At 38.9% G+C, this 26,883-nt stretch overlaps 1 protein-coding gene across 3 annotated transcripts; it reads left to right on the top strand.

The window, feature by feature from the left end:
• The first annotated feature begins 117 nt into the window (after positions 1 to 117).
• LOC137129141 (clathrin heavy chain 1) lies at positions 118 to 26,880 on the top strand. Of its 3 annotated transcripts, XM_067508045.1 has the most exons (34): positions 118 to 512; positions 2,061 to 2,268; positions 5,625 to 5,893; positions 6,276 to 6,437; positions 6,589 to 6,702; positions 7,053 to 7,226; positions 8,328 to 8,525; positions 9,368 to 9,568; positions 9,942 to 10,094; positions 10,463 to 10,585; positions 11,250 to 11,387; positions 11,614 to 11,778; positions 12,011 to 12,191; positions 12,324 to 12,487; positions 12,587 to 12,712; positions 12,960 to 13,102; positions 13,228 to 13,462; positions 13,683 to 13,805; positions 13,974 to 14,119; positions 14,225 to 14,408; positions 14,550 to 14,742; positions 14,852 to 15,009; positions 15,110 to 15,274; positions 15,419 to 15,526; positions 18,501 to 18,668; positions 19,778 to 19,927; positions 20,066 to 20,197; positions 20,330 to 20,440; positions 20,623 to 20,793; positions 20,934 to 21,155; positions 22,315 to 22,335; positions 25,000 to 25,037; positions 25,139 to 25,214; positions 25,330 to 25,469. In XM_067508045.1, exons 1-33 carry the CDS (start codon positions 471 to 473, stop codon positions 25,167 to 25,169), a joined length of 4,917 nt encoding a protein of 1,638 aa, XP_067364146.1. In that variant the 5' UTR covers positions 118 to 470; the 3' UTR covers positions 25,170 to 25,214; positions 25,330 to 25,469. The 3 variants fall into 3 exon arrangements, with proteins under 3 accessions (XP_067364146.1, XP_067364144.1, XP_067364145.1); XM_067508043.1 differs by lacking the exon at positions 25,000 to 25,037 and having other exon boundaries at positions 122 to 512; positions 25,330 to 26,880; XM_067508044.1 differs by lacking the exons at positions 22,315 to 22,335; positions 25,000 to 25,037 and having other exon boundaries at positions 124 to 512; positions 25,330 to 26,880.
• The last annotated feature ends 3 nt before the right edge of the window (positions 26,881 to 26,883 follow it).

Below are 26,883 nucleotides of genomic sequence, written 5' to 3'. Positions count from 1 at the left end.
AAATACATGGGTAAACTGTGAGTTTGTTCACCCGAAACAGACTTAAATTTTTGAAAACGAGTATTATTTGCCCTCACTGAAGAGCTTAAAATTTCTACATCCATCCTAAATCCAAGACCAGTGCTCCCTAGATGCTTCCGGAAAGGAAAGGCTCTGAGCAGTTTCCGCCGCCATTGCGGATTTTGGACAGAAGATCAGCCACTGCTATCCATCGATGCAGTGCAGGAAACACACACGGAAGAGGGGCGTGTTTAGCATTTATACTAACACCAGATATAGGAAACACGACTGACAACACTGCATATTGTATTTTATTCTGGTTTTTGTTTCCTTTCTCACTGACTGGCTCCGACCTACACGCACAGTGAGGAGGTCGTAGCTAGCGCGGTGCTACTGCTTAGCTGGCTAGCTAGCTGTTCGGCTAGAAATACACGACTGGAGAAGTGTTAAAAAAACAAAAAGAAACTACGATGGCTCAAATACTACCTATTCGCTTCCAGGAGCACCTGCAGGTATGTAGGCATATCTAATAGGCATATAACCTCTACATTTTATCATTCCTTGTCGATGCCGTGTAACGGTGGTTTGACAGATTGCTAGCTAAGCTACGAGACGTCAATACCCGCAGCAAATGAATGACCTCCCATCCCCCGTTTAGCCAGTAGCTAACAACTAGCTTTTCTAGCTAGCAGCTCTCATTCATTCCAATGATGCTGTTGGTTTCTTGACTCAGCTTCCGACAACCATAGCTAATTTTGATGATCGGGGCCAGAAACTGGTGAACATTCAGTGATGCGAGAGAACAGTTCTTGACGTTACTTTTGTGACCTAAGCTATGAATAGCTTCGTATTCGTCGGCTAAGTGTTAGCCATTACAATAAGTAACCCACCGTTAACGGTAACCAGTTGGTGTGTCGTGAGGAGTGTTGCAGTCACGTCAACATTAGGGTTAGTTACGAAAGACATGTAACTTAATGGTAATCGTCGATCCATTAACATCAAATGTCGGAGGAATCACTATTTCATCAATCCATAATGTTGACATCATTTTGATGATGTTTCAAGTCATGTACTAAACTAGCTAATAGATTAGCTGTAAAACTGGTAAGCTGCAATCTACTTGCACCTTCTGCCGTTCACGTTACAAAAGGTTAAGTCACGACTTTTTGTCTGTATGGTTCCCTACCTATAGAATGTGAGGTGGTCCACCCACCCTGTCAAAAATGACAGTTTTACCCTTATACATAAAGACATTCAAAGAGAAACACCTGAAGGGAGATTAGTCAGTTCAGTGAAGTTCAAGCTCAGCAGGTACATCTCAGCTTAGTGCTGTATTACATGCTCGTAACGCTCTAACTGATAGTAATAAATTTGGGACTGGATCCTACAGGAACACGTTTTTATAATCTGACCTTTTTGAAAAAACGATATACACTCAGTTACTAGTCTACTGGTGGACCCAGATGAAACTGATTTGATACAACAGTTCAGCAAAAATACTACCTTGAGGAAGTAAACAATGTTTCAGAAAGGTGTTTGTGATGCTGTTGAACAGTATGGACTGCTACAAAAAGATGTTTATTTAGTTTATCATATTTTATGTAACATGGGTAGGCTAAATGATAAACACTTATGTCAGTATAATGTAGTATATGTAGTACATCATAAAAAGCAGCCTTAAAAAGAAATATGTGAGTGGAATGACATGATAAAATTCAGGGAGGCTAAATGTATTGCAGCAGAATAAACCAGTAACTGAGTCTGTTATAAAGTCCACAGCTAGGGTTGCCCTTCAAGAATGTTGCAACAGCTTGAACTTAGTGCAATACACAAATAATATACCTACAAAGCCCCTTTGTATCTCAAAGACCACTTTGACTTAGTAGTAACAATTAAAACATTGGTTAAATGGTGTCCCATGGTCTCGTCACAGATTTGCTATTTATCCAAAAAGGACCACAGAGGAAATATGTTTTTTATTTTATCATCCTGACATTTTTAGTAATAAACGGTGAAGTCTACAGGCTGCTACTAAAACAGGCTATGCCTTCTTACCTCAGCTCCAGAATCTGGGAATCAACCCAGCCAACATTGGATTCAGCACTCTGACCATGGAGTCCGACAAGTTCATCTGTGTCAGGGAGAAAGTGGGTGAACAGGCCCAAGTTGTCATCATAGATATGGCCGACCCTAACAATCCCATTCGGAGGCCTATCTCTGCAGACAGTGCCATCATGAACCCTGCTAGCAAAGTTATTGCTCTTAAAGGTAAGTTTAAATTTAAAACCAGTGCTGTTAGCACACACTATGTGTCACCTAGAAAACAGTGACCTAGGTTTCTGAAAGCACAGAACAAAAAAAACCCCACAAATCTTAAAGCTTTGGCCAGTCACATATCTTGCTGTTGTTTTACTAAAATGTTGGGCCATTTGTGTAAATTTTGTTTGTTTTTAGTCAGTTATTTAATTGTCACAATCTGCTTCTCATTGTGATGTTCATATGTAGACCACCCCATCTTTATTTGTCAAAACAATCTCAGTAAAAAAGTGTACTGTAACAAATTCAAAACACTGATATTTTAGGAAAAGTAGCCTTAGTACCAATGCTAGTAAAATGTCATTCTGTCATGGATGCTTTGTCTATTTTGCTTGTTTTTGTTCTTTTTTCATTTCTTACTGCTTTCTTATGTTTGCAGACGGTGAGTTAAATTTTACATGTCATGAGTTGTCAAAGTGTAATCCTGTATGCACTGCCTTGAAATGTTTGCACAATACAATGATAAATACCAGCAGAGCATATCAAATTTAAGAGGGCAACTTAGGCTGTGTCCTTTTTATTTCTTTTGTGTGTGTGTTTGTCCCATTTGTTACAATCTACATATATTTTGTTACAGTCAACCATTTTCTAAAACATATTGCGTTTTAATGTAAATGCTGTTATTTCTTTTTACTACATTATGAAATAAAAGCATGTAAAGGCCTAAAACTACCTTCAAAAACAAAGAAACATCCTGCTAAAGGTTGCACTTAAGTTCAATGAATAAAAGGATTTGATATTAAAACCTACAACCAATTAGCTTAAAAATCGGAAATGTTAAGACAAACATACAATATATATCTGGCTGCCTTATCATTAAAAAAAAACACAGTAACATACAGTGAAAAATAGTAATTCCTATGTCAGTTTTAAGCTGACAGTGACTATAACAATTTAGGAGAATAAATATCTGCTCTTAAACATGTATTTGGAAAAAAAAGAATTATATGAATTGAATGTAAAATTTCATGACAATGTGGATAAACCCTGGTAAAATGGTAAATTAAGTAAATGTACAAATATGGTATTGTGAGTATCATGCACGTTGGAAAATGGTTGGTAGTAATGTATAGTCTGTATGTATGTAGTAAAAGGGTTAAAACATGCAGAAAAAGAAATATGGTCCTTTAAATTGGGAAAATCAAGCAAGCAGTGACATGTAGGCCAGCTTTGAATAATCAGTAGGCTACTTTCGATTGGCTGTCTTATGGATATGTTCCTATGATGCAGGCTTTACGTGGATTACTTGGTTGTGATGTTAAAAATTAATATAACGTCAGTGTTTATGTAAAATGTCAAACAGCAAGGGGGCTGGTTGGGCTGAATTTTTAAAATTGCCAAATTTCCAATAAAGCCAATTTATCAGAATGTAAATTGGGAAAAACTGGCACTTTTGATCCCCCAGGGGTGCTATCAAAGAAGACTCTGTGGCATTTGGCATCAGTTATTGATAAACAATACATCGTTTATCAATAAAAAGGAGAGCTGAAATGCTTAGTTTTGCATTCAACCATTAGGTCTCAGAGAGAGAAAATGAATTTTATTTGATTTTATGTGTGAAAGTATAGTTGAAATGTCACGTTTGTAAGAACAATGATGATGACCATGGATAAACCTGCAACACCAGCCTCTGCTGGATAGTTTTGTCTGCTCAGCTACAGCACACTGTAGAGTCTACAGTGATGCTTTTGGGGGGCTTTTTTGGATTGGTTTTCCTTTTTTAGGGCTTTGTTTGGACTATATTGCTAGCTTTATTCATATATGGAAAAGATTAAGTTTCTTATATTCCACACTGTGACTGTATTTGCTGGCCCTTCGCTGTATATGAGAGGATTAGCGGTAACTTAAGCTAGGCATGAGTTTGATGCATAGCTTCTGTTTAAATGTCGTTTAAACAGAAGCTGGCTGAACACCAACATCTAAATAATTGCGTTACTGTATATCAGTTTATGGCTCTTATGCTTTAAACTACTTATATTTTTTCCTGTTACTTATTCTCATCATTTTATGTGGGAAAAGCTTTTTATGTACTATACACAGAGGCATTTGTTAAGAAAAGTACATTGCAGGTTAGAGTGTGAAACCTCACTATTCATCTACTCTATTATCAATTGGTGTAGTTTAATTGAAGCTTGCTTGAGCCTCATTGGATCTAAATTATAGCTTGTCCCCAGTTGAGTTTATCTTTACTCTAATGAAACAGAACTGGAATAAGGAAAACAGAAGGGGTGTGAGTGCATCTGTCCAGCATCCTTTTCATCATCATCTGTTTTTGTGTTTTGTGGTCTTCTCTTCCTAATCTGCATTCAGACCTAACCCAAATTCCTGTATCCATCGTTTAAGATTAAATTTCCATAATTGTTTGAGCAAAAACAATATTATTGGAGTTTTAGAGTAGTAAGTAGGTGGTGGTAGAGGGCTGGACATAAAGGCTCATTTTGACATGCACTGAGCACTATGTTTTTTCTGCAGACATTGATGTGGTTTAGGTTGAGAATTGAATCACTGAACCAAAACAAAAAAAAAGTAACTGTTAATATAGTTGGGAAGCACAGAAATTGTAGTAGTAGTTATAGTAGAACAAATCTATCTGAGCAAGCACTGAGACCTAAAATAGCGCTATGTAAAGAAAGAAAAAACAGTAACTGGATTGATATAGGCATGTTCTTACGCTACATCACTGAGATGGTGAGAATGGATCCAGGAAAACCAGTTTGCATAACAGATCTGTGAATTAAAAGCTGATCAGTAACTAAAAGTCATTATAATATCTATTGTGTACATTGCAAAATCAACATTATCAATATTCTATTAATCTACTTGGACCCCCCACATATGTGGCTAACCCAGCATCTCACCGTATGAAGTTGATTTATGTTCTGATAAAAGTTGAGCCATGTTCAACTTTCTTAGTCATTACTACAAGAGGTTTGAATGTGTTTCTCATTAACAGTTTAATGCATCAGACATAACTGAATGCAGATCCACTATTGAAGTCATTGCCTTTTTGTTGGTCTTGCCTTGATTTGACAATGGTACTGACTTTTTGTTTGTTCCTTTGGTGATACGTAAATCAAACCTGGAATTTTCCACCAGTTGGAATTTGGTACACACAAATGATCCCAAACCGTACTGTGGTTTGTGTGTGGTAACTTTAGTCAACAGATTATTTTGTTTAATAGTTTGTAAATTATTATTAAAATATTATTATTATTATTATTTTGTTTTTGTTTTGTTGTTGTGTTTTGGTTTGGACATAGCCTTTACTAATGTCACTTTATTTTATCCTTGGCACTGAATATTTACAGCGGCAAAGACCTTGCAGATCTTTAACATTGAGATGAAGAGCAAGATGAAAGCTCATACAATGACCGATGACGTGACCTTCTGGAAGTGGATTTCCCTCAATACTGTTGCCCTGGTCACAGACAACGCAGTCTACCACTGGAGCATGGAGGGTGACTCTCAGCCAATTAAAGTCTTTGACCGTCACTCCAGCCTGGCAGGTTGCCAGATCATTAACTACCGCACTGATGCCAAACAGAAGTGGTTGTTGCTCATTGGTATTTCAGCACAGGTAAATCCAATTTGTAGAAAAAGAGCAAGTAATTTTGACATACAAATCAACAGATTTTTAAAAATACTATTATTTAACTTCAATTTAAAAAATGTTGCTTTGAAAACAATAATGCAATGGTTTAAAAAGACACTTTTGTTTTAGGCCCAGTAAGCTATATTAGAAGTAAAGAATTGTAGTGTATATACTTTCGTACCATGAAGTGTAATGCAAAAATACCAACAACAAATGTTATTGAAGATTTCATTGTTTCAATAAAATAAAAATCAATAAAACAAGAAGACCTATAAGATGCACCTATAAATCACAGATAGCTTTGACTCGCGAATTGACTTTATCGATTTTCTTTTTTTTTTTTTTTTCTTTTTTTTTAACTTTTCAGCAAAATCGTGTTGTCGGAGCCATGCAGCTTTACTCAGTAGACAGGAAGGTTTCTCAACCCATTGAGGGGCATGCCGCAGGTTTTGCCCAGTTCAAGATGGAGGGCAACACTGAAGAGTCAACTCTGTTTTGCTTTGCTGTGCGGGGACAAGCAGGGGGAAAAGTAAGAAAGTTACTTGCACTGCAAAGTCTGAGGCTGACAAAAATAAAGACGACAGTAACACCTACAAAAAAGTTTAAGACCGTAAAGATTAATTGCGTATAGAAGACCTTGTAGTCTGATTTTGTCTTCTTTTGTCTTCTTTTACTTCTAGCTGCATATCATTGAAGTGGGGACTCCACCAACTGGGAATCAGCCATTTCCGAAGAAAGCTGTGGATGTTTTCTTTCCTCCAGAAGCCCAGAATGACTTCCCCGTTGCAATGCAGGTACACAAACTACTTAATGAGAAAACATGTAGAGCCTATACTTGATGCTTGTTCCTAAACAATAGTTTTAACAAATAATATATTTTTTTAGTGGGGGACACCTCTCTGCTTGGGTTTATATGAAATTAAAGATTTTAATATGAATTCTTAATTTGATATTAATAAAGGATCCAAATTTGGAGTAGATTTTGCTTTCAAACAGGATACTCTAGTGCTGTAAGGAAAGAAAAGGAAAGGCCAAGTAATATTGTTTGCCATGAAGAACAGTAACATCAGTGTCTTTTTTAAGGGCAGTTGAACAACGATCTGCCTTTTTATCTGTTCTAACCATTCTCTGCCTGTGCATCTAGATCAGTTCCAAGCAAGATGTAGTCTTTCTCATCACCAAATATGGCTACATCCACCTCTACGACCTGGAGACTGGAACATGTATCTACATGAACAGGATCAGCGGGGAGACCATTTTTGTAACTGCCCCCCATGAGCCTACAGCTGGTATCATTGGAGTCAACAGGAAAGGACAGGTACTTCAGTGTACATACACAGGCCCTCCTTCTCTTTAATAGAATAGAAGACATTACATAAATTTGTAAATTGAAAGTAAAATTACATACAAAATTAACAGTAACTTGTTTGAAAGAACATCTTCCAAAATATTAACACAGATTTGAATGGCAGTATGAGAAAAGGTGTGTGCATAGTCATACATTTTTCTCTGGTATGTTGACATTAGTTAGTGATTCACGCTTACTGTAATATGTCGGCCCTATTTCGAATTAGCTGAAGTCCATGGGTGTTGTTTGATCTTGCGTAGGGAAATCTTTATGTATATGTCAAACCGCGGCATCGTTTTCAGTTTTGACAGTCACAGCAGGAGATGTAAGCCTGGCCAGGCAAACTACACAATCCAATCTTGTTGCCTTTGGCTCTCACTTGCAGGTCTATGGTAAATGGTAAATGGTCTGCACTTATATAGCGCTTTTCTACCTATTGGCACTCAAAGCGCTTTACACTGCTTCTTATTCACCCATTCACACTCACAATCACACACACTCATACACCAACACTCACCGGGAGCAACTAAGTTGGGGTTCAGTGTCTTGCTCAAGGACATGTGACCGGAGGAGCCGGGGATTGAACCAACAACTGTGAGATTGGTGGACAACCGCTTCCTGCGCCACAGTCTACTGTATATACCTCCCTGTATTGCATTCACACACACAAAATATAACACAACATGCAACATCATGGGTTAATCCTATGTAATTTAATAATCTGACAAGTACACATTTTAGGATATAATTCACTTGCATACAGAGATCTTAAACATTAAATCAAAGTGTTCCAGCCTTTAAGTGTTGAATGTATACTGTTAATACTGCCAGTATGCATGTGTGGATGGTTTAATGTGGGTGTTGAGAGATTTTTAGACTTTATATATACTCACGTGTGTGTGTGTATATGTTTGTTTGCTGTATTTGCATTTCTTTTTATTCATAAATTGAATGATACAGTACAGAAATATAACAAAAAATATATATTGCTTTGCCTTTAGAATTACATTCTATCCATTAAGTATCCTATGTTGTGAACAGATATTACATCTTGAATATGTTCTTTTCCAGGTGTTGTCAGTGTGTGTGGAGGAGGAAAACATAATACCCTACATCACTAATGTACTCCAGAACCCTGACCTTGCTCTCCGCATGGCTGTACGCAACAACCTTGCTGGTGCTGAGGAACTGTTTGCCCGGAAGTTCAACACCCTCTTTGCGGCAGGAAATTACTCAGAAGCTGCCAAGGTGGCAGCCAATGCACCTAAGGTACCATCATTAGGGCACTTGAAGCAGGGTCAGACAACATGATATAAAGAAATGTTAAAATAAAATAAGGTCAGATTGTTTGACTAAGCAGATTTTTTTAAGTTTAGTACAACCAAATGTGTATGTGAAACAAGTTTAGAAATAAATACAAAAACTAGAAAAAGCATTTCCAAATAGAGAATGCACTGTGAAATATCTGAAAGTATTGCTTTTGCTGAAATACCTGAAACGAAATGTTGCTTCAATATATTTGTTCGGCAAAGTTCAAAGCCAGTTAGCCTTAGTCAAAAACTTTAAAGGATTTGTGTGATTGATAAGCTAAAGTGCTTTATTTGTCATTATGGGCCAACTTGACCTGTTCCCTAACACACGTTTTTAGTGGTAGGGGAAACCAGAGCGCCTGGCGGAAGCATAGGCAAACTCCACACAGAAGGACCCTGTCTGGTTTGAGGATTGAACCTGGGACCTTCTTGCTGTGGGGCAAGAGTGTTAAGCACTCTTCCACCGTGATGCCATTGATGATGTTATCGACTTTTAAAAGTATACAAATCTTAAAAAGCCATATACAAGCAGGAATGTCCTTATTAATATTCTTCTTATTGTTGTTGTTGTTGTTGTTATTGTCCCTTTATTAATAAAAATAATAATAAAGATTAGGATATTATCCTAGAGCATTTACAGTAGATTTTAAAGAGATTTTAAAACAATCTGATTACCTAGGGAAGCAGTTTTTCTTTTAAATTATTTCTATTTTTATCTGAAATGGTACAAGAAATGGCCACCATTCTCAAAAGTGACTTCTCACTGTAAATAAAATACTTTGTTTATCCATCTTTTCTCAGGGTATTCTGCGAACCCCAGACACAATCCGCCGGTTCCAGAGTGTTCCAGCCCAACCAGGCCAGACGTCCCCCTTGCTTCAATACTTTGGCATTTTGCTGGATCAAGGCCAACTTAATAAGTTTGAGTCTCTCGAGCTGTGCAGGCCTGTCCTCCAGCAAGGCCGTAAGCAGCTATTAGAGAAATGGCTTAAGGAGGACAAGGTATGTTCCCTGTTGGTAGTTTTCATATTGGGCTTTATGTTATCCTTAGAGGAATTATTTTCAAAAGATAATATCGGTTCAGAGACACATCTGCACTTTGGAAAAGACACTCTTAAACCTGATTGATGGACTTGCTCCTAAGTCTAAATGAAAACTGTCAAAAGCATTAAAAAATATATTTCAAGAAATACAGAGTCACTTCCTAAACCTGGAGGATTACAGTTTGGCAACTTTTTAAACTTATATTTAAGTGTCCACGCTGTTTCTCTTACTTACCCTATTCAGTTCCTACATTTATTCATCTGGCACTAGTATCTCTTCTAAAAACCTATATGGATTTTCAAGAAGTCTTTGTGTTTATCTCTGTTTACAGTTGGAGTGTTCTGAGGAGCTTGGAGACCTGGTGAAGTCTGTAGATCCTACTCTTGCCCTCAGTGTCTACCTCAGAGCCAATGTCCCCAGTAAGGTCATTCAGTGTTTTGCAGAGACTGGCCAGTTTCAGAAGATTGTCCTGTATGCCAAGAAGGTTTGTGTTATTGCCTGGCTTGTAATTTCAAGGTTCCTCCAGAAGTTTTGAATTGTTACTGACTAAAATACCTTATGCAATAGCTTTTCTGAAAAATTGTGTTGTACATTGCACTGTTTTTATGATGTTTCAAATTACAAGATTGAACAGAATTTTATGTAAAACAAAATGAATTTTTGTGAGTGCACCTTGCAAATGCCTGAAGCAACTGATAAGAGTATTGTGATACAGAGAAGGAAGAAAGACAGAATGGGCATTTTTCAGTATTGTCTTTACACTTGTTTACATTTATTCTATGTGGTTTCATTGCAGCAAAGACATACCTCAGATGTAGGGCATTTACGCTTAAATGTCTGTAATCTCTGTAGGTGGGCTACACTCCAGACTGGATCTTCCTTCTGAGGAACGTAATGCGGATCAGTCCAGAGCAAGGACTACAATTCTCACAGATGCTGGTTCAGGATGAAGAACCGCTTGCTGACATTACACAGGTAACACATGTACAATGTATTTATACTACAAGTCCTACATGTCAGATTGACCACAAATTTCTCACACACCCACACAATCCTGCAGAGCAAAGAGACCACAGAGCCAACAGAAGAAATGTGCACTTAAAGTTCTTCCTGCAGGGTTGTATGAAGGTGTGACCATGTTTATTTGTGATTTAGAACGTTACTGCTTTGGAACAATCCAAAAAAAAAAACAACACAAAATTTCTCTGATCCACGGATTTGTTCTGGCTAACGCTGCTCCCTCCCTATCACTTACTGTGCATCACTGCTCTCAGAAAGAGGGCCAACTAATGTGTTAGTAAGTCAGCAATGTCTCCTTGGCCTGGCAACCGATCAGGCCTGTACCAATATATGGAAAACATTGCAAATGTTAAAAGTTTGACTGGACATTAAACAGGCTTTGCCATGCCATCTTCCTAATACAAAGTCATTGTCTGAATTATCCAGTGTCTTAATAGAGCAGGTCATTCTTCAGGGAATTCGGAGGAAATTACTCGACATAGTAACAATATGCAACTACTGCTGCTTTAGTGTGCTCTGATACAACACTACAGTATACACAGCAAACGTTTCATGTCAACCAAACATACAGATTTCTTAAGAAGGGTGTAATGATTATTTCTTTCTTTCCTTTCTCCAGATTGTTGATGTGTTTATGGAGTACAACCTGATCCAGCAGTGCACATCCTTCCTGCTAGATGCTCTGAAGAACAACAGGCCTATGGAAGGACCATTGCAGACACGCCTGCTGGAAATGAATTTGGTTCATGCACCACAGGTACAGAAACATTTGAATATGTTAGATCTAATTTAAACATTTCATTTAAAAATTGTCCAAGTTGTGGGGTAGATGTCTTTTGCTCCTTAAAATACTTTTATAAACTTACCCTTCAGGTTTTTCCTTTCTTTAAAAAGTATCTTACAGTGTTTCTTATTTACCAACTATGTTTTCTGTTAATAAAACTTTAAATTATTTTGAAATGTCTTTGTATTATGACTTGCAGGTTGCAGATGCCATCCTTGGCAATCAGATGTTCACCCACTATGATCGCGCTCATGTAGCACAGCTGTGTGAGAAGGCTGGTCTCCTGCAAAGGGCACTGGAGCATTATACTGACCTGTATGATATAAAACGGGCTGTGGTGCACACACACCTTCTCAACCCAGAGGTACAACACACAGAACAATTGAAAATATACATTTTAACAAAAGCAATTTAAACATCACCATTATCCCATTTCTACAAATGCTCATCTGAACATTAATGTATTTAGTAATGTATTAATGTATTTAGATTTATTGGTCATTGTAGTAGTTGCTATTCTATTGCTAATAGTTTTAGCAATACAATAGCATTGCTAAATGGTTAGCAATGCTTTTCTTTTCTATTTGTCTCTGCAGTGGTTGGTGAATTTCTTTGGCTCCTTGTCAGTGGAGGACTCTCTAGAGTGTTTAAGGGCAATGCTGTCTGCAAACATCCGCCAGAACCTGCAGATCTGTGTGCAGGTGGCGTCCAAGTACCATGAGCAGCTCACTACTCAGTCCCTTACTGAGCTTTTTGAGTCATTCAAGAGCTTTGAAGGTAAGCTGGGAATACACAAAGTATCCACCAATCTTGAAATCTTTCCTCTTTATTTTGTAACAGCTTTTAAATAAGTTTTAAATAATAGTTGCCAAACGTTCTCGTGTTATTTTGGAATTTTTCGTCTTTTAGGTTTGTTCTATTTCTTGGGTTCCATTGTGAACTTCAGCCAGGATCCAGAGGTCCACTTCAAATATATCCAGGCTGCCTGCAAGACAGGACAGATCAAGGAGGTTGAGAGAATTTGCAGAGAGAGTAATTGCTATGATCCAGAGCGTGTAAAGAACTTCCTCAAGGTCTGAAATAGTCTAGTGCAGAATAAACATTTTATTATAAAATAATTATTCCCAACGGACACAAAGCCAATTCCAAATTTTGAAATTTCTTCTTCACAGGAAGCTAAGCTGACAGACCAGTTGCCCTTGATCATTGTGTGTGACCGCTTTGATTTTGTCCATGATCTTGTGCTGTACCTGTATCGCAACAGCCTGCAGAAATACATTGAGATCTACGTGCAAAAGGTACATTCCTTTGTCATGGCATGATAAAGAATTACCAAATACCCAAAATAGTAAATACTGTACATTTATATTTCGCAAACTGACTTGCCAGAATTCCCATTCTGTAACTTTTTTTCTTCCTTTCCCATCAGCCCAAATCCACTCTGTGTCCATAGACACTGGTCCACTACATTCTAAATAAAGTGAATTTTTGATGTTTATATTGGTGTGAGTAGAAAATTTTATATTTCATAATCATTTATTTTAGGTTAACCCAAGCCGTCTACCAGTAGTGATAGGAGGGTTACTGGATGTAGACTGTGCTGAGGATGTAATTAAGAACCTCATCATGGTGGTGAGAGGACAGTTCTCCACAGATGAACTGGTTGCCGAAGTGGAAAAAAGAAATCGGTAAGAACAAAAATAGTTCATTGAAGTGACTAGTTGCAAAGAGATAACTTTTTTTAATTTGCAGCTTCCTTTAACTTGTGTTATTGGTTCAGTGCTCAAAATCCTCACTTTGCATCTTTCTTTAGTCTGAAGCTGCTGTTACCTTGGTTGGAGGCTCGCATTCATGAAGGTTGTGAGGAGCCTGCAACCCACAACGCTCTGGCTAAGATTTACATTGACAGTAACAACAACCCTGAGCGCTTCCTTAGGGAGAACCCATACTACGACAGCCGTGTGGTGGGCAAGTACTGTGAGAAGAGAGACCCCCACCTTGCCTGTGTGGCCTATGAAAGAGGACAGTGTGACCAGGAACTGATTAATGTGAGTTTAGATTGGAATCATTTTCTATCAAATCAAAAAATAATGGACAGTTTATGTTCATTTTGCCTATTGCTATTGTCTTCCCTTTTTTTATAACATTTAATGATTCAATTCTATTGTGCATACGTTATGACCTGAACTGTCTTAAGGTGGTTTATTTTTTAAAGTTTTTTTTTCTTTTTGCTTTTTATGTAATCCCTTTTTGTATATCATATTTTAGGTGTGCAATGAGAACTCACTGTTCAAGAGTCTGTCTCGATACCTTGTACGTCGTAAGAACCCTGAGCTGTGGGCAAGTGTGCTGCTAGAGACCAACAACTACAGAAGGCCACTCATCGATCAGGTCTGAGGTCTCCTTTAGAACCATAGCTAAATTAGATAGCTAGGTTTTACTAAGCTTCCTAATATAAGACTATAATATCATAGTCTTGTTTAAATCGTAAACTAGATAATAAATATTTTAGTTTACCTAATGATAGCAGATCTAGCCTTCTGTCCTTCTGTGCTACAGGTTGTCCAGACAGCTTTGTCAGAGACCCAAGATCCAGAAGAGGTGTCTGTCACAGTCAAAGCCTTCATGACTGCCGACCTTCCAAATGAGCTCATTGAGCTTCTTGAGAAGATTGTCCTGGATAACTCTGTCTTTAGCGAGCATAGGTAAGAGAGGTTTAAAACTACTTATGACAACTTTTAAAACAATATATATTTGGCATAGCAGCATGTCTCTTGTTGACTGAAAACCTTTTTTCTTGGTTATTGAAGAAACCTCCAGAATCTACTCATACTAACAGCCATTAAAGCTGATCGGACACGCGTTATGGAGTATATCAACCGTTTGGACAACTACGATGCCCCAGATATTGCAAACATCGCTATCAGCAATGAGCTTTTTGAAGAGGCCTTTGCTATTTTTAGAAAATTTGATGTCAACACCTCTGCTGTGCAGGTAAGTGTGCCTTCCTTTTTTTAGGTGTTTCACAGATATCATTTAATTTTTAAGCCTGGTATGCTTTTTGTACTAGCCAACTGAACTGTGTTTATTAATCTTGGTATTCATTTTAATTTTTAATTTTTTGTTTGCATTTAGGTTCTTATTGAACACATTGGTAACCTGGACAGAGCTTATGAGTTTGCTGAACGGTGCAATGAGCCACCAGTTTGGAGTCAGCTTGCAAAAGCCCAGCTTCAAAAAGGGCTGGTCAAGGAAGCGATTGATTCCTACATCAAGGCTGATGACCCTTCTGCTTACATGGAAGTGGGACAAGCTGCTGCCCAAAGTGGTGAGTTTAAATATAGATCTGTTGAATTAGGGAAAAATACAAAAATCAGTCTGCTGTATCATTTTTCGGTTTTACTGTCGAATTGATGGAATATGGTTGTTGTGTGCAGGAAACTGGGAAGACCTGGTGAAATTTCTACAGATGGCCCGTAAGAAGTCCCGTGAGTCCTACGTTGAAACAGAATTAATCTTTGCCCTGGCCAAGACCAACCGCCTGGCAGAACTGGAAGAGTTTATCAATGGACCCAACAATGCACACATTCAGCAAGTAGGTCCTAGGATACATAGAGACATACAGCCCCCACACAGTAATTTTCTTTCACTTGTTGTGAATACTTTGCAGATCATATTTGTTTTCTGTCTTGCAGGTTGGTGACCGTTGCTATGATGATAAGATGTATGAGGCAGCCAAACTGCTTTACAACAACGTCTCTAACTTCGGCCGCCTAGCCTCCACCCTGGTCCATCTGGGAGAGTATCAGGCAGCTGTGGATGGAGCACGTAAGGCCAACAGCACCCGCACCTGGAAGGAGGTAACGAATGACAAATGTTGTGCTTTTCTGTTTATCACTAAGCCATGCGGAATGGCAGTAAAGAGGACATACTGTTGACAGTGCCCTGTCCACTCAGTTGTATATACATAATGCACTGTTTAATTTGATTGTCTGCTCTTGCAGGTGTGTTTTGCATGTGTAGACGGGAAAGAGTTCCGCCTGGCCCAAATGTGTGGCCTGCATATTGTCGTCCATGCTGATGAACTGGAGGAACTCATCAACTACTACCAGGTATGTGAGTTAACTGGAACCAGTGTTAAATTAACATGCCACACAAGTATTTGTATAGTAGAGTTTTTAGTTTGACATAAAATGTTACTTTGTCAGGACAATAAAATAGTAATATTATTTAAATGTGCATTTTTAACAAAAATAAAACCTGTTGTCTGCAGGGAACACATAATAAAAAAGTTTTTTTTTTTTTTTTTTTTTTTTTTTTTTTTTTAATGTATATTTTGCATATGTCTTGTTCTACCATGGGTCAGATAGGAAGAGAAATGGAGTAGGAGTTATACTGAAAGAGGATTTTGTGAGGAATGTTCTAGAGGTGAAAAGAGTATCAGACAGGTTGATGAGTCTGAAGCTGGAAGTTGAAGGGGTGATGTTCAATGTTGTGAGTGGTTATGCCCCACAGGTAGGATGTGAGTTAGAAGAGAAGGAGAAATTCTGGAGTGAGTTAGATGAAGTGATGCAGAGCATCCCCAGAGTTGAGAGAGTTGTCATTGGTGCAGATTTCAATGGGCATGTAGGTGAAGGGAACAGAGGTGATGAGACTGTTATGGGCAAGTTTGGTGTTCAGGACAGGAATGCAGAAGGTCAGATGGTGGTTGACTTTGCAAAGAGGATGGAAATGGCTGTAGTAAAGACTTTCTTTCAGAAGAGGCAGGAACATAGGGTGATTTACAAGAGCGGAGGTAGAAGCACTCAGGTAGACTACATCTTGTGTAGACGCTGTAATCTGAAAGAGATCAGTGACTGTAAAGCATTGGTAGGGGAGAGTGTAGCCAGACAACACAGGATGGTGGTGTGTAAAATGATGCTGGTGGTGAGGAAGATGAAGAGGAATAAGGCAGAGCAGACCATGAAGTGGTGGAAGTTGAAAAAGGAAGAATGTTGTGTAGTTTTCAGGGAGGAGCTGAGACAGAATCTGGGTGGTTTGGAGGTGCTTCCAGATGACTCGACTACTACAGCTAATTTGATCAGGGAGACAGGTAGGAGGGTACTCGGTGTGTCATCTGGAAAGAGGAAAGCGGACAAGGACACTTGGTGGTGGAACGAGGAAGTTCAGGAGTGTATACAGAGAAAGAGGTTAGCTAAGAAGAAGTGGGACACTGAGAGGACTGAATAGAGTAGACAGGAGTACAGGGAGATACAGCGTAAGGTGAAGGTAGAGGTGGCAAAGGCCAAACAAAGAGCAAATGTATGGACTTGTATGCTAGGTTGGACACTAAAGAGGGAGAGGTGGATTTGTACAGGTTGGCCAGACAAAGAGATAGAGATGGGAAGGATATACAGCAGGTTAGGGTGATTAAAGATAAGGATGGAAATGTATTGACAGGTGCCAGGAGTGTGATGGGTAGATGGAAGGAGTACTTTGAAGAGTTGATGAACGAGGAAAATGAAAGGGAACGAAGAGTAGAAGAGGTGACTGGTGTGGAGCAGGAAGTAGGAAAGATTAGTAAGAGTGAAGTGAGGAGGGCGTTGAAGAGGATGAAGAGTGGAAAGGCAGTTGGTCCTGATGACATACCTGTGGAGGTATGGAAGTGTCTAGGAGAGGTGGCAGTAGAGTTTCTGATTAGTTTGTTTAACAAGATCTTGGAGAGTGAGAGGATGCCAGAGGACTGGAGGAGAAGTGTACTGGTACCAATTTTTAAGAACAAGGGAGATTTGCAGAGCTGTGGCAACTACAGAGGAATAAAGCTGATGAGTCACACAATGAAGTTGTGGGAAAGAGTAGTGGAAGCTAGGGTAAGGGCAGAGGTGAGCATTTGTGAGCAGCAATTAAGTTTCATTCCTAGAAAGAGTACAACAGATGCAGTATTTGCTTTGAGGATGTACAGAGAGGGTCATAGGGAGTTGCATTGTGTCTTTGTAGATTTAGAAAAAGCGTATGACAGGGTGCCGAGAGAGGAGCTGTGGTTTTGTATGAGGACGTCTGGAGTGGCAGAGAAGTATGTTAGAGTGGTGAAGGACATGTATGAGAGCTGTAAGACCGTGGTGAGGTGTGCTGTAGGTGTGACAGAGGAGTTCAAAGTGGAGCTGGGTCTGCATCAAGGATCGGCTCTGAGCCCCTTCTTGTTTGCGCTGGTGATGGACAGACTGACAGATGAGGTTAGACAAGAATCTCCATGGACTATGATGTTTGCAGATGACATTTTGATTTGTAGTGAGAGCAGAGAGCAGGTGGAGGAAAATCTAAAGAGGTGGAGGTCTGCTCTGGAAAACAGAGGAATGAAGCTTAGCTGCAGCAAGACAGAATACATGTGTGTCAATGAGAGGGACCCAGGTGGAACAGTGAGGTTACAGGGAGCAGAGGTGAAGAAGGTACAGGACTATAAGTACTTAGGGTCAACCGTTCAGAGCAACGGAGAGTGTGGAAAAGGGGTAAAGAGGCAAGTGCAAGCAGGTTGGAAAGGGTGGAGAAAAGGTCAGACATTTTGTGTGATAAAAGAGTGTCAGCGAGAATGAAAGGAAAGGTGTTCAAGACGGTGGTGAGACCAGCGATGTTGTTCGGCTTAGAGACAGTGGCACTGAAGAAAACACAGGAGGCAGAGCTGGAGGTAGCAGAGCTTAAGATGTTGAGGTTCTCTTTGGGAGTGACGAGGATGGACAGGATCAGGAATGAGTACGTCAGAGGGACAGCTCATGTTAGATGTTTTGGAGATAAAGTCAGAGAGCCCAGATTGAGGTGGTTTGGACATGTTCAGAGAAGAAATTGTGAATATATTGGTAGAAGGATGCAGAGGTTGGAGCTTCCAGGCAGGAGGTCTAAAGGAAGACCAAAGAGGAGATTTATGGATGTAGTGAGGGAGGACATGAAGTTAGTTGGTGTGAGTGAAGAGGATGCAGAGGATAGAGTTAGATGTAGGCACATGATTCGCTGTGGCGACCCCTGAAAGGGAACAGCCGAAAGGAAAAGAAGAATTTTGCATTGGTCTTTGTTTTGAGGGGTTCAAGTTACTTTTTATCTGTCTGTATTCTCCAGGACCGTGGTTACTTTGAGGAGCTGATTACCATGCTGGAGGCTGCTCTTGGCTTAGAGCGTGCTCATATGGGTATGTTTACTGAGCTGGCCATCCTCTACTCCAAATTCAAACCTCAGAAAATGAGAGAGCACCTGGAGCTCTTCTGGTCCCGTGTCAATATTCCAAAGGTAGGATATTATCCTCAAATTAAACATGACTTATTAAGAACTTCAAAACATTTGTTTCTGGCATGTGTAACTTTTTTTAAAACTTTTTTTACACATATACATACGCATATATACACAACTTTTGTACACTTGGTTTTAAATATAAACAGGACTAAAACAACTCCTTGTTTTTTTTTAGTTCTTGTTTTCCTGATAGGCTCGTAGCAATACCAAAAATATAGTAGTCTCTACTAATGGCACAGGAAATCCACAATTCTTGATTCCATTTTCAATACCCTGGCAAAAAATAAATCAATACATCAAACGTTCTTTAGCATTAACTTTCTTATTTTATTACATTGGAGCCTTTCAACTTTTGGCATAGCATTTCTACTGCAGTTTTTATCATATTTTCTGTGTCTCTAAAAAACTTGGTTGCATGGATGGATGGATGTTCATACTTGACTGTCCTGCTAGACATCCTCATGCTGGTGCGGTGAAAAGACAATTAGGTCTCAGTTATCATATATAATGCGCACAAACAAAAACAACACACTTTAGTATATACATTAAGGCTGAGTAGTAATGTCAGTAGTGACTTTAACTAATGTACAGTAGCAGCATCCAGCTCACGTTCACAATATGAACTATCACTTCACTAAACAGAAACATTTAATTTTGCAACATGTTCATAGCAAATTAACAACTGAAAGTATCTCACCTTGAATTCTCACCTTCGTACAGATCTGGATGTCTTTCTGTGACATTCTTCTCTGAGATTGAGGTGTTTCCTCGTTTTTTTTCTGAGACAACATTTTTGTGATGGCATTTGATAGTGGATAACTTAATCCCTGATCAGCTGACTCAAATGCAAAACATCTCCATACACGACTTTTTTAAATTCCCTATCTCTTAAGTTGCAGTGGAGATTCTGCAGTTCGTGCTGACATCAACTTATCACCTTTCTTTGTCTCTTTATGTCTAGTTCTAGATTGCTCTCACTTTTTTTTTAAATTTAGTATTAGTTTAGTACCGAACTATTGGTTCTTGCAATATTCCTATTTCTTGATCAGTGTACCAAGAATTCATAAATGAAATCTGTATCTAATCTGTGTGTTTGTGTATGTCAGGTTCTAAGAGCTGCAGAGCAGGCCCACCTCTGGGCAGAGCTGGTCTTCCTCTATGACAAGTACGAGGAATATGATAATGCCATCATCACCATGATGAACCACCCAGCTAATGCCTGGAAGGAGGGCCAGTTCAAAGACATTGTTACCAAAGTAAAAAAAATAACCACTAGTTGATCATTGGTACTGAGTTCTACAATTACCAGTTGTACAAAATGAACATACTGGCCTTTTGTTCTGATAGAAAGTATTTGTAGATGTTTAATTGAGTATATTTCTTTTTCATTTCAGGTGGCTAATGTAGAGCTGTACTACAAGGCCATACAGTTTTATCTAGAGTACAAACCCTTGCTACTGAACGACTTGCTCATCGTCCTCTCTCCAAGGCTGGATCACACACGTGCTGTCAACTTCTTCAGCAAGGTCTTGGCCCAATATTACCTTCTGTAAAAATGTCTCACTTTGTAGCGTTATAACTAAAACAACTTGTTTTGCAAATATTAAAATATTTTGATATCTAAATGCACACAAACAATTTTCTGATTAAATGTACAGGTGAAACAGCTGCCACTGGTCAAACCTTACCTAAGATCTGTCCAGAATCACAACAACAAGTCAGTGAATGAGGCACTCAACAACCTGTTCATCAATGAGGAAGATTATGCGGTATGATATAATAATGATGTCTGTTGTGTATTAGAACACTGTGGTCATCTATTGTTGATGTATTGATCCTATTTGAAGAAATGTATTACTTTCAGCACAGCATGCTAAATAAGTTACACTTTTTTTTACCAGCACAATATTAAGCTGCATTGTTCTTGTAATCCCCTCATTCTCGTATCCAGGCACTGCGCACATCCATTGATGCCTATGACAACTTTGACAACATCACATTAGCTCAGAGCCTGGAGAAGCATGAGCTGATTGAGTTTAGGAGGATTGCAGCCTACCTTTTTAAGGGCAACAATCGCTGGAAACAAAGTGTTGAGCTCTGCAAGAAGGACAAGCTCTACAAGGTGATTTGCCGCTAAAACATTTAGTTTAGGCTTAATTTATGACATCGCATTTCACACCAGAAACCAATGGCGGCTGCACAAAAATGTGAAATTGTATCATTGTTATAATGTAAAGTATAATTGCCGTTTCTTTACTACAGGATGCCATGCAGTATGCATCTGAGTCCAAAGACATTGAGCTTGCAGAGGAGCTTCTAGCTTGGTTCCTTAAAGAAGACAAAAAGGAGTGTTTTGCTGCCTGCTTATTCACCTGCTATGACCTGCTGCGGCCTGATGTTGTGCTGGAGACTGCCTGGCGACACAACATTATGGACTTCTCTATGCCATACTTCATTCAGGTCATGAGGGAGTATCTCTCTAAGGTGGGTTTGTCAGAGGTAAACAGGGTGTGTGATCCATCAGGGCAAAGTACATGAATATAAGAAAAAGCCTCTCGAGAGAAACTTGTCTGAAGTCACATTATTGATGTTTTTTGCAATTTCAAGGTAACAACAGCAAAAGACTGTAATAAGAAGGCAGATTGGGAAGAGGTTCTTTATGTTGACTGCTTTTTTTTCTCTCCCCTCCTGTTTGTTGTTAATATTCTTTAAATAGTATTTGCAAACCTTCGCCTAGCTGTAGAAACCTACATATCCAAACTGTTCCGATAACATACTACAGAAAGAAACAAACCACATATTTTTTTCCTTTATCTGGCATTTTCAGCCATGTGAAATCTGTTATATCATCAAATGCTAAAATGTGTTTGTAAATACTATTGAGCTATAGGCAGCATCACACAATTTCTCCTAGACAGTATCAAAGAGAGCGTCACTCACTACTACTTGTTTTCCATGCATTTTTCACTCATTTCCTCTTGCTTCTGTCATTTGTGTGTCATCATTGGTGTTTTCCTGTTCCTTTTATTTTTTCACTCAAGCTACTTTTCTATACAAATGTGTTCCAGAGGAGATTAAATGCTACCGTTGTTGCTTGTCATGCCATTTATATTTGTTACATGGCAAAAATATGACTCACCTATTGCTTTCTTGAGATGGAAGCATTTGGAAAACTTGGTGGATTTTATTGCGCCAAACGTTATATTACGACTAAAATCCAGTAATGTTTTCCAGTGACTGAATGCTTCGGGGCACTTTTTGTGACAAATCAGTTTGCTATTTGAAACAAAGTATACAAGTAGTTATTATTAATTAGTCAATTATTATTTTCTTACTAGTCTTTGCATTATATATCATCTATATATCTTTTGTAAGGTTTTAAATATACTGTAGACCTAGTGGGTCATTATCTGTGTTTAATATTTTACACAGTTCTAAGCAACAAGTTAAAATTCAAAGTACCAGAGTAATCAAAACTCTGCATTTGTATCAAAAGTGGTGGTGTTACCAGCATTTCTCACAGGTGTTTTGTTTTCCTTAAGTGACAAGTCCTGTTTGCTCTTTTCTCTCTGTCAGTTTCTAATTCGGGAGACTTTCATTTGTTTTTTCCTCTTTAAGTTGCCTCTCTGAATTTCCTTTTCAGGTTGATGCGATAAAGGAAAAGGTGACAGTCGAATCCATTTCTAATCATTCTTTTTGACCCCTCTCCCTTGTTCCGTAGCCTGTAGTATGGAGGAGTGAATATAGCAGAAACTGCATGTCCCCTCTTCCCCCATGTCACTTTGCTGCTTCTGAATGTAAATTTCACATTTTCACTTGACCACCTACCAACTCAGAAGACACCAGAGTGGGGTTCTTCACATCTGTATCTCAGGGCTCTGTGAAGTTTGCTGGTATCAGTGATGACTCTATATCGATTTAGACATTGAATTACACAAGCACAAAACACAACTGCTGTGGACAAGAGGTTTATGAAAGTCAGTTTTTACAATGTGCTTAAACGTTATTCTTTATAATATTTATTGCCAGGGTTAAAAATTGTTTTTTGGTGGAATGTTGCTGCCAAGTGCTTAGCTTTCTGAGGTATACAGTAGTATCCAATACTAAGGCATTAAAAAAAACATCCTTTACATAACCTTATACGATGAACAGTGTGAACCAACGTTTTTTGCTGGAAACAGCTGCCTGCTTCATCTGACTACACTGGGAACTGCAATTATGAACCAAATCACCAAGGTGGAAGCTAGAAAGTTAAAACAGTAAGATAGAAGATGCTGTAAAGTTCCACAGAGCTATGGAGAAGATGGATTTAGGTGATAATCCTTTGGGCGTGCATACGTATGAACAAGTTCTATGTTTTTCTGTTAAATGCGCCCCATCACAGCCTTTCTCTTTAAGAACACAGTAAGCCTGCTTAACCCAGCATGTCCATCAGTTCTCTGTAGGTGTGGGTGAAGAGCGCCACTCTGGGTAATTATGTCTCCTGCTGTGATTAGGTACTTTTCTCACAGACTAGTAGAGATAAATTTCAATATTAAACTGTCTTGCAACACCACTCAGCTGCAGTCTGCTGCTACCCATCATCCTGATTTAGTTCAGGTTCATTTCAGAAACTACTTGTTTTTATACTATAGATATTCTAAAGGGAGTTAAGAGGCACATAGGATTAATAACGGTTAGTTATAGCTGTCAAGAGGGGTGAGGGCATATTTCTGTGTTTTTGAACAATAGTGCAGTAGCATAAACTGCAGCTAAGTGTTAGACCTAATTGTAGTAATAAAAGCCAGTGAGGAATTATTTTTAGTGAAGTGACCATTCTTTCAGAGGTATTTGCATTAATGTTTTCTGTCTGTACTGCTGATTTTACATCTGTAATATAGAAAAACACGAATGATTAAAAGCCATAAACCATAGGTACATGCATTTTGAAAGATTTTGAAAGGTTATATTTCTACAATATCCCTGAATATTCTGTAAAGTACTGTAAAGTATGGTCTCTTCAAGCAAAAAAACCAACTAAAGAGTATTAGAGCAAATAATCTGTAGTGTGTGTGCGTATGTGTGTGTGTTCTCTGGGGAGGAAATACAAAATGTAGAACAACAAGCATGCATTCCCCCTCCCTTGGTAGCATCAGCAGCACTCAATCCAGATTAGGAGACATCGTTGTTGGCTGTGCCTACTTTCGGAAACCTTGAACTGGCTGCACAAATCCATCCTCTCAACCCTCTTTCACACTCCCTCCGATATGGTGCTCTGCTTCTCAGCCTCTTTCTCATGCACTCTTCAAGAAGAAAATAACTAAAATGCCACTTCAGCATGTCTCTCAACCCTTCTCTCCTGAAACAAAACAACAGCCTCAGCCTGTATTTTTTTTATTTTTTTAACAGCCCGCCTAACTAGACTGACAGTATTAGGAATAGACAGTATGTAGAGAACTGAACCCAAAATCGCCATGAGGCTGCATCACTTGTCACTTGTCCTTCACTTATTTTAGCAGTAATGAGCTGCACTTGCTGGTCATTATGAGAGGTAATATCTGACACTTTTCCCTGGCTGTTTAACTCTTTGAATTATTGTCATTACTGTATGTCCTTTCCTCATGACTTTTGAACTGCTTAACAAATACTAAACCAGCAAAGAAACTACAGGCACATTTAAGGTAATTGTCAAGTCTGAAAGCAAAAATAAGCCCGTATAAATGTTTGTGGATAGCACACAATATTCTATAAAGAAAGTAGTCTACACACACCCCCAGGTTTTACTTTACAAGTGTATGGTATTGTGCTAGAACCCTTTTAAAGATTCCTTATTCAGAGTCCAGTCAGTTAGTGAAATAGTTACAGTTTAGAAATTGTTAGAATTCACTTGGATCAAATGCTGGTTACCACCTAAGGCTAGCCGGTTTGGATTGGTCTGCTTTTCTGTACACAAGCTGAACTGGAAAAGAGTTTTACTCGTCAGCTAAGAGATGGACTTACTAACAGGCATGAAAAACAGAAATATTAGACTCATTAAGTCTGTACTGGTGAGTGGTTCGTTCTCTACATACCCTACAGTTCCATGTTAGAGTAGATCATTTGAGTGGCTGGATGGTGGGACCATTATTGCCCAGTAGATAGCTGTCTTGCCTCCTAATCCCTAATACTTTCCACAAGTCAGTGGATGTTTATCTGATGGATTGCTGCAATCAAGCTTAATAGACTAGGCAGTATCTGTGTAGTTGTAGTCACTCTTTTTGCCTCATGATGGCATTTAACACATTAGCAAGGCCTGCCTCCTGCAGCCTGTTTTTGTGTAATTTTGGATTATTTGTCTTCAACCTGTCAGGAATGGTCCCATCCGTCAGCCAGTGAAATAACGCAGAGGTCAGTTTTTACGAACCTGGCGTCTCAGCCCTTGCTCTTCAAGAGCCCCATTGCTTTCGTGCAACAGAAGTCTTACACTGTGACTGTTGTGTTTTTCACAGGTGGACAAACTTGAAGCTTCCGAGTCACTGAGGAAACAAGAGGAGCAGGCTACAGAGACTCAACCCATTGTTTACGGTAAAAAGATAATTGTATAGCTGTAAAGCAGTCTTCACCAGTTTTGCAGCATGATTTTGACAATCATCACAGCCATGGTCTTTTTTAACTGGTTATTTTGATGTTTCTGCTGCAGGCACACCCCAGCTCATGCTTACAGCAGGACCCAATGTGGCTGTGCCTCCCCAGCAGGCCTATGGCTATGGCTACACAGCAGCACCAGGCTATGGCCAACCACCACAGCCCACATTTGGTTATGGCATGTAAACACCAACCAATCCCCCCCAACACTTTCCTTTCATCTGTCCTCAATTTGTGTTCCTTACCAGCTTCCCATGGTCTTCTACTCACAACAGGGGGCCACAAGCAAGCAACAGACCACTCTCATTCTGAGTACTATTTTTTTATTATGTTGTCCGCTTATAAGAGGAAACATTTAACTGCATTGAAGGACTTTTAGTTGTATTGTTTGAAAAGAAATTGGATCACGTTTCTTTGTATTTCCACATTCCATATTTATGACTTTTATTTAGAATTTTCTGTTAATATTAATGTCATATATTTATTGGTTTATGGTTTGTGCAGAAGTGGACTTGCTAAAGCTCAGCAATGAACCTTTGAAGTAGGTGGAGGAGCATTGGATTTTGCACTTGTGAAAAAAATAATGTAGAGGAGCTCTCTTACTTTTGATGTACTGAACATGTGAACAGGTTACATTGTCTTGTCTGTATAATGCATTCACCATTGTATATTCTAAGGAGAAAAAAAGGTTACATATAATATTTGAACATATATTGCCATTTCAGTGGCTATAGCTAGCAACACTAAGTAATGATAGTATATTCTGCACAGGCGTGTAGCTTTATGGAGTTTTAAATGCATACAGACGTATGTTACGGTTTGAATGAAGGTGTGAGTGTGACTGTGATGGTCTAAATAAGAATTTTAACCCCCTCTCAGCCTGTACTGGGCTATCAATCCACCCTCCTAATGTTAGTGCTCCTTCATTGGCTCCATGTATTTAGGTGACCTCTTGTGCTGTGTACAGTGCTTGTGTGAGACTGTATCTGTATGTGCAAGGACAAGACCACAGCTATACCTCCAGGGCCCTTAACCGTACTGTGTGTGTGTGTATGTGTGTGTATTTACTTTGAACCCTCTTTGTGCTGAGGTCCATGTATGCCAGGTGTTGTGGTGTTTCCCTCAGTCACCATTATTTTATTTTGTTCTTTTGCGTGTACAGATGTGAAAATGAATTGAAAACTTTTTGATGAAGACCCCACCCTTGTGTCCTCTACCCACTCCCCTGTCTTGTTTCCTGATGGCAAGAACAAGCAAGGAGACAGGAGAAGACAGGCCAGTGGAACCGTCGTTGTTCTAATGACAACTTGATTAGATCCATGAACTCTCCTGTAAGTTGTGTGTTTAGATGGTTATGATGAAAAATTTAGGCCTCAGTACATCCAGTCAAGGATGGTCTGAAATAAGAGCCTGCATTTAACTTGATGTACTTAACTACCTTACATGCTTTGAGCGGTGTGTAAAGTCTCATCTTAACCCTAACATAAGTTGAATTCCTTTCTGTTGTCATGCATATTAATAATAAAAGGGATCTGTCATTGACAAGTGGAAGAATATAACTTAACTGAAAGGGAAATAATAGCTTAAATAAAAACAAAAAATTGTATCC

Source organism: Channa argus, chromosome 6 (genome assembly GCF_033026475.1).
Source record: "Channa argus isolate prfri chromosome 6, Channa argus male v1.0, whole genome shotgun sequence".
Classification (NCBI taxonomy): domain Eukaryota; kingdom Metazoa; phylum Chordata; class Actinopteri; order Anabantiformes; family Channidae; genus Channa; species Channa argus.
This window is presented reverse-complemented; position numbering and strand designations above follow the sequence as displayed.